This window comes from Anabas testudineus, chromosome 18 (assembly GCF_900324465.2).
Source record: "Anabas testudineus chromosome 18, fAnaTes1.2, whole genome shotgun sequence".
In the NCBI taxonomy this organism is placed as follows: Eukaryota; Metazoa; Chordata; class Actinopteri; order Anabantiformes; family Anabantidae; genus Anabas; species Anabas testudineus.
In genome coordinates, this window is record NC_046627.1 from 17,143,825 (window position 1) to 17,156,915 (window position 13,091).

Here is a 13,091-nt window from a genome sequence, read left to right on the forward strand (position 1 = left end):
CTACATCCACAACTGATGCACCTACATCTACTACATCCACAACTGATGCACCTACATCTACTACATCCACAACTGATACACCTACATCTACTACATCCACAACTGATCCACCTACATCTACTACATCAATAACTGATGCCTCTACATCTACTACATCCACAACTTTTACACATAAATCTACTACATCCACAACTGATGCACCTACATCTACTACATCCACAACTGATGCACCTACATCTACTACATCCACAACTGATGCACCTACATCTACTACATCAGTAACTGATGCCTCTACATCTACTACATCCACAACTGATGCACCTACATCTACTACATCCACAACTGTTACACCTACATCTACTACATCCACCACTGTTACACCTACATCTACTACATCCACAACTGATGCACCTACATCTACTACATCAATAACTGATGCCTCTACATCTACAACATCTACAACTGTTACACCTACATCTACTACATCCACAACTGCTGCACCTACATCTACATCCACAACTACAGCACTTGCAACACAGCTGGTGACTTTCAGATCTCGTCTAGACACATTTACAACTGACTTGTTCGATCCAACATCTGAACGTTATAAAAATCGATCTTCAATGATCATTACACAGGTGAGCATCGTCCTCAGCACACAACATAAAAGATTAATACTGTAAGAACAAATCAACCTTAGCTCGCCTTTTTCTACATAGGCCAAATAAATAAAGGAAAACTGTTTAAGTATAATATTTTTTTCTGTTTTTGTTTCCACAGCTTCAACCTAGGTATCAAGCGGCATTCCCTTCTTCCTTCAAGGGCATGAACGTTTTGGGATACAAGTAATTTCAATTTCTTACTTGTTCAAATATTTCATGTCTGAATAACAATACAAAAAATTGTGTAAACGACCTGAAGGACTGAAAATGTCATTATACTGTTACATTGTTCGTGTAGTGGCCGAGTTATGATAGTAATGTTTCTGCTACTTTTTCTGCAGCAATGGATCAATCATCAACTCCTTGAGATTAACCTTCATCAGCTCGTCTGTCCCTAATAACACTCAGATCGCGAATGTTTTGTACAATGCAGCTTCATATGTCACTGACTTTGACTTTGAAGGCAGCTCCATCACTGTGAATGGAATATGTAAGTTCGACTAATACTTGTGTAAAAGTTCTCAAACTGCACAATTATTTATTAATATATACTTAGGTATTTTCTTTTTGTTCTCCCCATTTACAGCTTCAAGTTGAGTAATTCACAAGATCAGTCTCATCACTGTGTACTGTTTGGTGCTCTGGTCATGGCTGCTGGCAAGCCAGTAATAGCATCTGTGCTGTTTTCTATTTTGATCCCCATGTCCGGAGATATAATTTATCTTATAATGGGTCTTGTTTGCCAAACAAGTCAAACTGGCCACACTTTAAAGTAAAACTGTTAAATCACATTCTCCATTTGTCGAAGGTCATGGTTTACATGTGATATTTATATGTTATATATATGTAAAGCAACACACAGTAAATGTTCCAGTTTATTCAAAATGTTTGTATACACTGTGTATTAATCATTTAATCATGCATAATTTTACTTCCTGAAGTTTCTTGTAGTAGACGTTTTACAATAATCAGTTTTTCAAAGTATTCAAAGAATTCAAATTATCTTATGATGTTTTGTAATTTTGTTACAGAAAAAGTTTCCAAGGGTCTTGATTAATAAAACCACAAATGAAGGTTTTGATTTTAAAGAGATGAATATAATAGTATCTTTCAATCAGCCAATGTAAGTGACAGAGGACTTTCAGTGGCCCTCAGTTTAGTATGACTGAGCCATACTTTTGTCAAATCAAACCATAACTACAGTATTAACCTGTTTGCTTACCTATTATCAGCTACTGCCAGTCCATAAACCAGAACCAGTAACTAACAATACCAAAGGCTGAGCATGGCTGTAATTCTCACTGAAAGTTGAAGCCATGGTAAATTCTTTAGCTTCAAATTTGCTTCTTAACTTAGCAACTTTAGGGATTTCTAAGTTTAAGAAAATCACACATGAACATTTTAGAGAGTTACCTTTTGATACAGGACAACCTTGGATTTAAGACCTCAGTGTAAAATCATGGCTACAGCCCTGCTCCTGAGTGTAAAGAACTGAACCAGGATGCTTAAACACAGTATCTGTCATAATAGGCTTTCTCCTGCTAGATGTCAATATGTCCAAATTCAACACAGGTTACATAGTCTGTATTTATTTACAAATGCATTTAATTCCTATAAATCACCTAAAATATAATAAATTCGTTTTAAAATCACACTTGTGGGTGTCATGGTGTCTTTTTGTAACCACTATAGTTACACTGGGACAGGTGTAATGTTGATATTGCTGCTATTTTGCTCACCTTGCTTCCAAACCTGCCTTGTCTTTCATTGCTCTCTCACTAGTGTCCATGCACTAGAGACACAGAAGCCTACTGGTTAGGAAAAGGTTACTTTCTACATGTGATGGTGAACCGGAAGAGGAACACGCATGGATTATGTGTGTGTGTGTCCAACTCCTGTAATCTTGGGTGCACCGGGCACCAAACCTCCTGTCCACAACACAGACTCATTCAATTTGCATGTGCAGTCTGGTGCTTGCATCCAATCCGGCGTCGTCCGCTGTGCTTGCTGCGGATTTGGGGGCTGTTGTTATTGTGGACTAGAGCTGTGGCTGCGTCAGGCCACCCCACCCACCATCTGTGGAAGTGGGACAAGGGAACAGATGGCGCATCCGAGCCGGGCTGCGGGGATGCTGACGCTGCCTGTGAACTGACAATCAGTGGTTACAGCCAAAGCCCTGTCGTTGGCTTTTGCGCAGCATCCTCTGCAGACCTGACGATGCCACAGTGGAGCTGAATGACAGCGGCTGACGGGCAGCGTCGAAGCTCGGCCACATTGATCCGCCACGACTTGAACTTAATCCCCCCCCCGCCTTGACGTGTCTCTAGCTCGGTCAACAATGGTTGACAACCGCTACGCCACCGCCCTGGTCATCGCCTGCGTGCTCAGCATACTGGCCACCGTGTACCTGTCGGTGGCCATCGGCACGCAGCACTGGTACCAGTACAGCAGCCCCACCGTGCGCGGAGAGGCCAACGTGTCCGAGCTGCGCTCCCTGTACGAGGAGTTCATGGACGGGGAGTTTGATGAGAAGACGTACAGCGACACCCTGTTCCGCCTCAACGGGACTGTGGGCCTCTGGTGGCGGTGCGTGCTCGTTCCTGCCAACGCTCCCTGGTACAAGGATCCAGGTATGTTTACACAGCTGACCTCGCCTTAACGCTAATGTCACCATGAACAGCTGAGTCATCAGTTTATGTCTCTGAAGCTTCAGACACTAGAAGTTAATTATGAGCCCCACCTTGTCTGGGGTAGGTAGCAGAAAACCTTCTTGTATCTTTGGTGTATAGCTGTCTGGAAAATAATCCAAAACCACCTCTGCCTCACTATCAATGGGGGAAAGTCTGCACGGCTCAGTCCCCCATGGTCTGGGTTTTAATTTCTTTTAATTGTGATGTGCTCACTTGTTTTAAATTAGTTGGAGTCAACTAATGATTTCACTTAAATCAGTATTGCTCAAGTGTGGAAGGTCGCTACCAACAATGCATCTCATTATCATTACCTGAAGGATGAATTCTGCAAAATCGCACAAAAAAAAAAAAAAGCTGAACTTTATCCCTGAAGCTGAGCCAAACACCAGCAATTCAAACATTTTGAGTTCATTAGCATAGAAATCTAGGAGAAGTGAAGTATATTAATGTTCAAGGAGCAGGAACCAGTTTGCTTTTGAAAATAAAAGAAAGAACAAAGGACTTAGGAGTGCCCTGGATGCTCAGTGGGTTCAGCTCAGGCCACGTACCTGCAGCTGAACCAGTTCATGCTTTGAATAAATGACATTCATAGTATAAAATATTTTATTGTAATTTCGCATCTCTGCACAATGACCTGGATCATCTAGCTAAATTAGGCGCAACCAGTAAATCCACAGATCAGACATTACCCACAAACATACACAAATCTAAAAAAGCATTTGAAATAAGCTGTATTGATATATCTGTGACTTGTGGTACATTTGCCAAAGCCGTGCTCACGCGCAAATCAGGAATCAAACAACTTCTTTCAGATGCCAAGATGTCGTTGGAGTGTCGAAGTTTCACTGTGACCCAGCAGTTCACTCCCAAGTACAAAGAGCCAGGAAACCACAACAGTGGAGAGGACATGGTGCGCACATGTGAGTCCACTCGCAACACATTGACTCTTATTCCTGTGCTACAAGTTGCATAAAAAGCTGCAAGAAAGTTTGCACCAGATTGAGCCTCTTGTGTTTGCAACACTTGAATTGAGAACATCATGTGGCGGTTAATGTTACATTTGCCTGAATCAATGCCCTGAAGGTGCCGTGATGCCTTTGAAACCAGTATTTCTTTCTGTGCGCATGTTCAGACCTGTGGAGGTGTCAGTTTCTGCTGCCACTTGTATCCCTGGGCCTCGTGGTGTTGGCAGGACTAACTGGGTTCTGTGCCTGCCTCTGTCAAAGCCTCGCCCCCACCCTCGGCATAGGAGTACTTCACCTGTTGGCCGGTAAGACCTGTTCAACTGTTTGCTTCAAAGCGAAAGGTTTTCACTGTGTGCATCACTGAAGTGGTTAAGTACATGTGAAAACCTAGAGTTCAGTGTTGTTTCCCTAGAGTTTTAAGGTGGACACGCCTGCAAACACTTTATGGTTTTATAATCCAAAGAGCACTGTGAAGCTCTACTCCACTTACTCCAACATGGGCACAATGAATATGCAAAGACAGAGAAAGTAAGAAAGACGCATTTTCATTTTGGTTTCTTCACTTGCAAACCATGAATGTCACTGCAGTTATTGCCATCCCTCAATCCCAAACGTTGTTATCACTGACAAACATGATAAAATCAAGTTGTTTACACAGAGCACAGCACAAGCTGTTCGCAGCCACCTCCACTGTTGTTATTCTACAGTCCCAGTGTAAAGTCAGCAGGCAACAACGTGCTCACACCTTAACTTTAATCTTTCTATTCATGGTTCACAGGTAACAAGCGCGTGTTATAATTAGAAGTTATTACATGTTGTTCTCTTTTCATCGGACTGTTGTTACGTGAAAGCCAATAATCCGAGTTCAGTTCCTTTCAGCTTTAGCACCCGTCGGCTAATTGTTTTTGTTCTGTGGCTCACAACTTACCTGGTTTGGTTTGTTCTCACCACTTCTAGCCACCTTGGCAGCAGCACGCAGCAAAAAAAAAAAAAAAAAAGACTGGAGCATATAGAAGCTAACGAGCCACACTTCACTCTGGAGTTGGCAGAAACTGCACCACAAGTATAAATATTGGACTTAAAATCAAACCCGAATGACTGCTAACGATTCCCTGTGCCAGAAGTTTTGTCTGTGTTGACAGTGTTAACTTTACGAGGTGATTAAATGTGAATGTGGATTGTACAGCTTGTTGCACTGCGAGAGGAAAGTTAAATTACAAATACAATGAATACACAGAGCCTTTTTTCACCAAAGACATTTTGGCTTGTGATAGAAAGAAAACCAGGTATAAATTGCGAAATGAATGTGGCTGAATTCAGTTTAGGTTTGGTTTGTGGTTACTGGTCGGGTACGTGCCGGCTCAGTCATACTAATTATAACAAAGCCATTATTAATATTATTAACAATTAGACAATTAGACTTTTATTGCTACAAGGCAAATTATAATAATTAGCAATACTTAATTCTTTTCCTTTGGGAAATTCTTGTGGACAGGAAGCCACACTTAAGGAACCGTGGGTTCAGTGTTCAGGGTCTTGTCCTGGCACACTTCGACAGGTGGCCTGACCTGCTGTGAATGAGGCCTGTTTCCATTATCACTGCACAAACATCATATGAGGACCAGTGTATTTTTTACGCTGTGCCAAAAATAGAATGCAACGCTCATCAGATGTTATCTAAATACCCACTTAAAGCTGGTTAGGTCGGAAATGCAATCACTGCTGAATGAGTCTTTCCTCCCGCCCCCCTCTTTCGCCCTGTGCTCTGCAGGTCTCTGCACCTTAGCCACCGTGTGCTGCTACCTGGCAGGGATGGACCTGCTCCACAGGGTCTCGATGCTTCCCGATAAGGTGGATGGCTCTCTGGGCTGGTCCCTGTACCTGGCCCTCATTTCCTCGCCGCTGCACATGATGGCTGCGGCCCTGCTGGTGTGGGCGGCACGCAGCCACAGTCAGAACTACTACCGCATGACCGCCTACCGGGTGGCGTAGACTGAGAATGTATAAACGAACGCCACAGTCTGACTGCAAGATGCATTGTAGACTGGTCTCAGAGGAACAGGATGTGGGGTAATCTGTGCATTTCACCCTGTGATGGATTAAAGTGCGTGTACTGTTTAGTACTGACCCTATCTGCTGCATTAAAAGATTTGATTTTTATCCCTCTAGGAGTCATGAAATGGTTTAAAAAGGTCAACGTGAAAGATGTGCACGGTGCAGCATATGTTTGGTTCAGACAAGAAAAGCTGTGTCCCAGTTTTATACTCGACATGAATGCAGTCAAAGTGCTGAAGTAGATTTGGAAACTGGCTAAATGAAAGAATAACAACAGTGTATATTCTATAGGTGATGAGACTGTACTCACCATGTTACTTATTATATAATGCAGCAACAGGCTGCTAAAACGTGTTTGACAGGCCACGAAACAAAAGGCAGTCGGCACAATCAGACGTGTTTTAAACTAATCCCCATGTTAGACAAACAGATTTACGTGGATGATTAATTCAAAACGTTTAAAAAGAATCAGGTTCAAAATTTTAATGGGGCAACCAAGCTAAGAGAAGAGGAGGTAATATTGAATTATATGGGAAAAGATGTTTCATGCATATAAATGTCTACTATGTGCGGGTTAATTGATGCCCATCGGCCGGCACGCTTCTTATTTTCCGCCTCTGATAAAAACAGTGTTGATCATATGTGTGTGTACGTGCGCACCGGGAAATCCAAACAGTTTCTCAGACTTTCTTCTGGTCGAAATTCACATTTCAAAAGGCATCTTCTGTTGAAGCTGTGATCACACCAAGAATAGCAGCTGGGCGTGGTGACATTTCGTCTTTGTTGCACATACAAAAAACACTTGGCAGTGATGTACAAGTCTGCTTGACGCACCCTGAGTTTCTTTGAGTAAGATTTGCTGTTGCATAATTAACCTTTAACAACAAACTGCTTCCAAATGCAGTTGAGGGATATAGAGAATCAAAGAAGCACGCAAATGACGGCTGTATTCATGTTAGTACAATTACAAAACACTGACAATGGAAACCTGCCCTATTTTTAACTTAATTGACGTATTTATTTATTTGTTTGTTCATCCATTGTTAAGTTACGCTGTGTTTGTTTAGGCTGTATTTTGTGTGTCTGTCTTCTTTAAAGCATATTTAAACTTGTTGACTGATTTTTTTTAAAAAAAAAAGCTTTTTGTAGTAAAAGATCAACGTGTCACCATAGTCACGTTTCTTTCAACATTTTGTGTTTGGCTTTTGCTTTATTGACGTCATAGATTAGTTTCCACGTCCCATTTTGTGAATCTGTTTATTTGATTTAGATGTATTCCTTCATATTTGTTTTATTTTATTTCTTGTTATTACTATTAATAGAAACAAAACAATCAAATGAACTAAATCAACAAGATACACAGGGACTAGCTTTTCCCTGTTTGGCATTATGAATGTACTTTAAAGGCCATATTATAATAAGCTACAATAATCATTTGCACTTGAATTGTATTTGACAAATCCTGAATATTGCTGTAGTGGTAGTGAAGTTGTATTTTTTTTAAATGTTGGAAAAGTCCCAGTAATCAAATATATTTAGAAAAAACAGTGTTGGTCTGTAATTCTCTATTACACCACTTGTATCATTGAAATTTAACACTGTCTAAAAAATAGGCATTGTGTGCAGTGTGACAGGTGATATGTCCGATTGTATTCCATATAGTTAGGCTTTAAGTACAAGACGCTGTTTGATCTTTGGACTCACTGTTACATAAATAAAACAGCTGTGTGACTGTGCTTTTGGGAATGTGTTTCTCCACTTGTGAGCTGCAGCAGTGAATAATTGTACGCTTTAATATTGAGTGTATTCAAGAGTACACACATACACTTGCGTGTGTTTCAAGCAACTGCTGTGATTTCAATAAAAACTCCTGTTTAATTTATTTCACAGTCACTAATCTCATCACGTCAGCTCCATCCTCACTCCTCTTCCTCCGATGTGAATCTCTGTTCGTTCGATTGCTCCTCCTGCTCCGTCTGAACTCGGATTGCAGGGATCATCACTCGCCTCTTTCTCGCCAGGGAAAGAGCGATGCCCTTCTCATAATAAGCGCACTCGTTGATGAAGAAGGGATAAAGAGGCTCCTTCCCTTTATACCTCAGCGTTTCGCCTGAGAAAGTCTGGAACAGTGGGTCTTCAGGGTGGAGCAGACAGAAGTCCCTGTCCTGTGAGGAAGGGCAGAGCAACATGTGTGATCTAGAGTTGACAGGCAATTTCCATTTACGTATGTGAAGTTGATCTAGTTCATCTTTCTTGCCAAGAATTAGATAAAAAGATAATACACCTCTCAAAACAAGTCGGTGCATGGGCATCTAATAGACAATTAGCTTTGCATATTATTCAAATTAAAAACCTGTCGAGCATGTTGAATGGCAACAAAAGCACCATGTGGGGACTTTATGTCCTGTAGCTGTTTCTGTGATGGCTGCCCACCCAAGAAATAGTCTGCTCCCTGTACAACCACAAATAGTATTTTTTACATTTAAGTTTTTTTTACTGTGTAAACAAACTTGATCTAATTATTTAGAGATGCTGCTTGGTGGATTGTTCCCCATGTCTCCTATCTGCTTAGTGGCCTACAGTACTTAACATAGAGACACGCGAAACAGTCTCTTCATCTCCATCTCCGTAGCAACGTAAATATTTTTTTTCCACAAAATGTCCAACAATGAATTTAAGCCTCGTGCTGTGTTTTTGTGCTTTCAACACTCGTCTCAATGGAACAATCTCTGTTCAGGAAAAAACTGTCAATGTGTTTTTACTGTAACTGCACCTTTCACTTTGTGTCGTTGTCTTTGTTGCTGATTTCCCTTGTTTTTTAACAAACATTCTTCCTGTTTCAATTATAATTCTTATTAACGTATTGTTGTCTTTTTATAGTCTTCTGTTTTTATTGTATTAAGTTTCTTAATGCAACGTTTGATGCTGCCATGATGCAAGAATTTCCTCTTGTTGAACAATAAAAATCTAAAAAATCTTATTTAACTTATTTCACTGTTTGACTCTTTGATCTATTTAGATGAATTTGAAACAAATGAATCTGATTATATTCACTGTGAATTTTTTTATTAACAACATACATTGTCAGAATGCTTCGGCATTTCCACACATCATCTTCCTCGTATTGCGAAAGAGGATTTTCTGATCTGATCTACAGTTAACCACTCATTCTAAATCCATGGTAGTAATCGCCTCTTGCTCCTCCATTGTTGAGAGCACTGATTAAAAATCATGACAGTAGACGAGCCGTACTGGTGATTCACGGACTAATCGCCCTGTGAACGACTACAGATCTTGATCAGCACTTGGGGAGCGGTTTCAATAGCCACTACACAATGACATAAACAATGCCATTATTGTTATTTATGGAAGGCCTGCTATTCATGTCAGTCACATACAACAACAGAAGCACCATAATAAAATACTGCAACCACAGTCCCCCAGTTTCTCTTTCTATTCATTTCTAGATTGTTCTTTCCTCTAAAGGATAGCTCCACAATTGTCTTAAAACATGCAATAATATGGAAACTGAAACAGAGTTTATTTGCTTTAATGATTCACGTTTCCCTTAAGACAATATGAATATGAATTAGTCACATTGAAAAGATATTTTCAGATTGATACTTGATTAGATGACTAGTGAAACATCATATCATATCATATTTATACACGTTTCAATACATTTGTGCACCAGACCTGTAAATTTGAATTACTATTGCTTCCTCTTCGTAAGGATATGATCTATCTAGTCAACTGTGACCAGGAGGAATGACTATAGAGAGAAGAAAGGTTTCAGCGTTCAGCCAGTTCTTTTAACCAGCACCATACTAACTGGTACTCTGCACTTTCAGATACTCTGGCTGACAAAGTGACGGGAGAAAGTCTTAATTTTGTGTTACTTCCCCAAATTTCCAACCAGACAATAAGAAAAAAAGGACAGAATAGATTAAATTGTTAAATAAATAAATAATGTTTTTGTTTTTAGAAACATTCAAACCAATCTGGGTCAATCAGAAATGGGACACCAGGAAACACCACAGTGGCTACTGTCAAAACGTAAAGAGATCGATTCTCATGTTGTGTCTCCTCTGATAAAATGCACATAGCACGGCCTGCCAACTTTCTGCCATCGTCATTTAAGGAACTAAAGTGATTTACAAAAACAATCTGTAAAATACCGGTGGGTGTGGACGCCTCTCTGGAATTCCTCTTTGAACAGAGAAGTCTCGAACATATTATTCTCGACGGATGACTCGTTCTCCAAAGCACACGAGTTTTTGGAGCTTCCGTTTTAATGCCTTCGACTCACAATCTGAGATGACAGCTTTTAATAAAAGCAAAGGTGTAGTGGTATGAGAACAATGTTGCAGCTGTTGTGTGTGGCTTCTTTGGTCGGTGGCTGTCATTTTACATGAGGAGGAGCTGTTCTTTTTCACAAACCGCAGGTTGGGATCGATCCAGGCACTGTACCTTCATACAAAGGCTGATTCCTCTGCACATAATGCCTCGCTGCTGTTATGTTCATGAGTGTCTGTACTTCATTGTTAGTTACAGCAGATTATGTTCATTTCGTGCCTGGTTTATTCAAACTCATACAACTTGACTCATCAATTTCAAAAGGACACTGTGTCATTTCTTAGGTAAACACTGAAGGTACCTGGAGCTGAGGATGAACGGCTGCTGTGATGTCGTGAGTCTCGCTGTCTCTTGGGTAGTCGAAGCGTTTCACCATGGTGAACACGTCCACAAATCCTCCCTCGGAAACGTTCCCTTCCGATAAAGTCAGAAAAGAAATATGAGTTGGATAAATTCACCAAGAGCTTGTTGCAAAGCAAAAAAATACTGTACCTGAGTTGAAGAAGCTGACCCAGTCGAGCATGTGCTGCACGCCAGCTTTCATTGCTGTATAGACGTTCGACCTCACCACACCGTGGGGCTGAGGGCCAATCTCCATTGCTGCAGGTGATTGATTTTGGATTACAGATATCACAGTTCAAACCGTTTGCTATAATCTGGACTTAAAGCAAAAAGAAAAAGTAAAAAAAAAAAACGCACCAAAGCCGTGTTTCCCCACTGAATCAAGAGAGTAGGATTCTTTGTTGGAGACGTCGAAATGGATGTACCTCAGTGGCACATCTGGCATCTGCCTCTGGAAAAGACATCAGACGTCACTTCAGCTTAATCAGCTTGAATTCTCTCTTCCATCTAAACCTACTCTCACACGTGTGTGCAGGATCTGTCTCGGCTTGCCTGGAGGTGTCTGAATATGTGCAGGCAGATCCAGTCGCAGTCCGAGTACGAGATGAGGCACAGGCCCATGTTGGCGGTGGTGTTGTGGAGGTCACACACGAGATCCACCGCCCCTGGACTGCCTTTGGGACCCAACATGGTGTTCAGTTCTCTGGACCTGATTATCTCATAGGGTGTCGTGTCTGACATGGGACCACTGAGAGACAGAAAAATACAGAACGACAAATCGTGATCCGAACTGTTAAGAAGCATCGCTGAGCATCATCTCGTTGCCATTTTACCTGAGGGTGGCGTGGGTGAAGCAGCGGTTCAGGTCGGTGTCTATGTACCTACGGCACTGCTGCACGGCCCGTGGGTTTGAAAGCACCAGCATCACTGACACAGGCTTTTCCTCCTCGTCCTCCATCACTTTCTTCCTCGCCTTTAGCAACTCTTTGACCAAGTAAATCCCAGACATCTCGTTGCCATGGGTACCGCCACACACAGCGACCCGGGACAACCTTGGTAAACACACCACCTCATCCACCTCCATCTAAGGGAGAGCGGGCAGAGATACACAGTGGAAGGAAGTGAAGGTGCATTTGCTCCGTTAATATTTAACCATTTGTATCTCTTCTTACTTAACATGCATCGATGCCAAATCACATCAAACTACTCATTTTACTTGTTTCGCTCAGTGAGTGCTGATGCTACAATATATATAATACTAATATAAAAGACATATATAATAATATGCCACTGGGTAAACTGTAGGTAAAGCTACATCGCAAAGCAGAGATATTGACTTGTGAAACCTTACCTCTCTTTTTCTGGCTTGCAGAAATCTGCAACGGGACAGATCCGGCTTTAAAACCCCACAAATGTAGTGTACTCTGAAGCAGCACTGAGATTAAAGTCTGTCTAAATTCTCCTAAATGAGGAGGCCAGTGTGAGGTAAAACAGGGTGAGCCGTCAGCTGCACACTCGAGGCATCACACTCCACATCTTACCCGGCCCCCCTGCCGTTTACCCTCTTCCACCCTGTCCCAGGCTTTCATGCAGTTTCACTGATTCAGCATTCCCATCCCTCCCTCTGTACAGACTGTAGCTGCATGTTATGCAAACTCCCGCCGTCCCACCTCGTGTCCACTGCATTACACTGTATCGCAGGCAGGGTGTGTCCTAAGGGTGATGTGCTGCATCGATTGCGTCCCTTTGGTCCCAGCAGCTGTGAGGTCAGCCGAACCGTAAGCCCCTCCCCAGCTTTCCACAACTCCCTGTTTCTCTTTGCCCTGTGTGTATGGGATAGTAGGTTCCAGTCTGCCTTTCAAAATAAAAAATGGCTTAATATCATTCTGCTGGCATGACACAGCAGGAGAGGTGTTTACCAGCTGGGGGGGTTTGAAGAGAACACAGGTTGAGGTTTAAGGTGGCTGAACGCTCTGTTTAGCAGCTGTTAGCATCCTTACATTTGCTAATTAGCATTGAGC

General features: G+C 41.7%; 2 protein-coding genes and 1 long non-coding RNA gene across 3 annotated transcripts; 2 read left to right on the top strand and 1 right to left on the bottom strand.

Moving 5' to 3' along the window:
• The first annotated feature begins 386 nt into the window (after positions 1–386).
• On the top strand, positions 387–1,093 carry LOC113157353. Its single transcript, XR_003298451.1, has 3 exons — positions 387–638; positions 781–845; positions 1,004–1,093. It is a non-coding gene; the product is annotated as an uncharacterized LOC113157353 (long non-coding RNA).
• A 1,501-nt stretch (positions 1,094–2,594) lies between these two features.
• On the top strand, positions 2,595–7,974 carry LOC113157138 (claudin domain-containing protein 1-like). The gene is made up of 4 exons (XM_026352429.1): positions 2,595–3,292; positions 4,165–4,272; positions 4,485–4,622; positions 6,089–7,974. Exons 1-4 carry the CDS (start codon positions 3,001–3,003, stop codon positions 6,307–6,309), a joined length of 759 nt encoding a protein of 252 aa, XP_026208214.1. The 5' UTR covers positions 2,595–3,000; the 3' UTR covers positions 6,310–7,974.
• LOC113157137 (N-acyl-aromatic-L-amino acid amidohydrolase (carboxylate-forming) B-like) lies at positions 7,506–12,521 on the bottom strand. The gene is made up of 7 exons (XM_026352428.1): positions 12,422–12,521; positions 11,904–12,154; positions 11,623–11,818; positions 11,428–11,521; positions 11,197–11,328; positions 11,030–11,118; positions 7,506–8,537 (listed from the first exon to the last, which is right to left on the bottom strand). The coding sequence occupies exons 2-7, from the start codon at positions 12,152–12,154 to the stop codon at positions 8,292–8,294; spliced, it is 1,008 nt and encodes a 335-aa protein (XP_026208213.1). The 5' UTR covers positions 12,422–12,521; the 3' UTR covers positions 7,506–8,291.
• Positions 12,522–13,091: the final 570 nt, after the last annotated feature.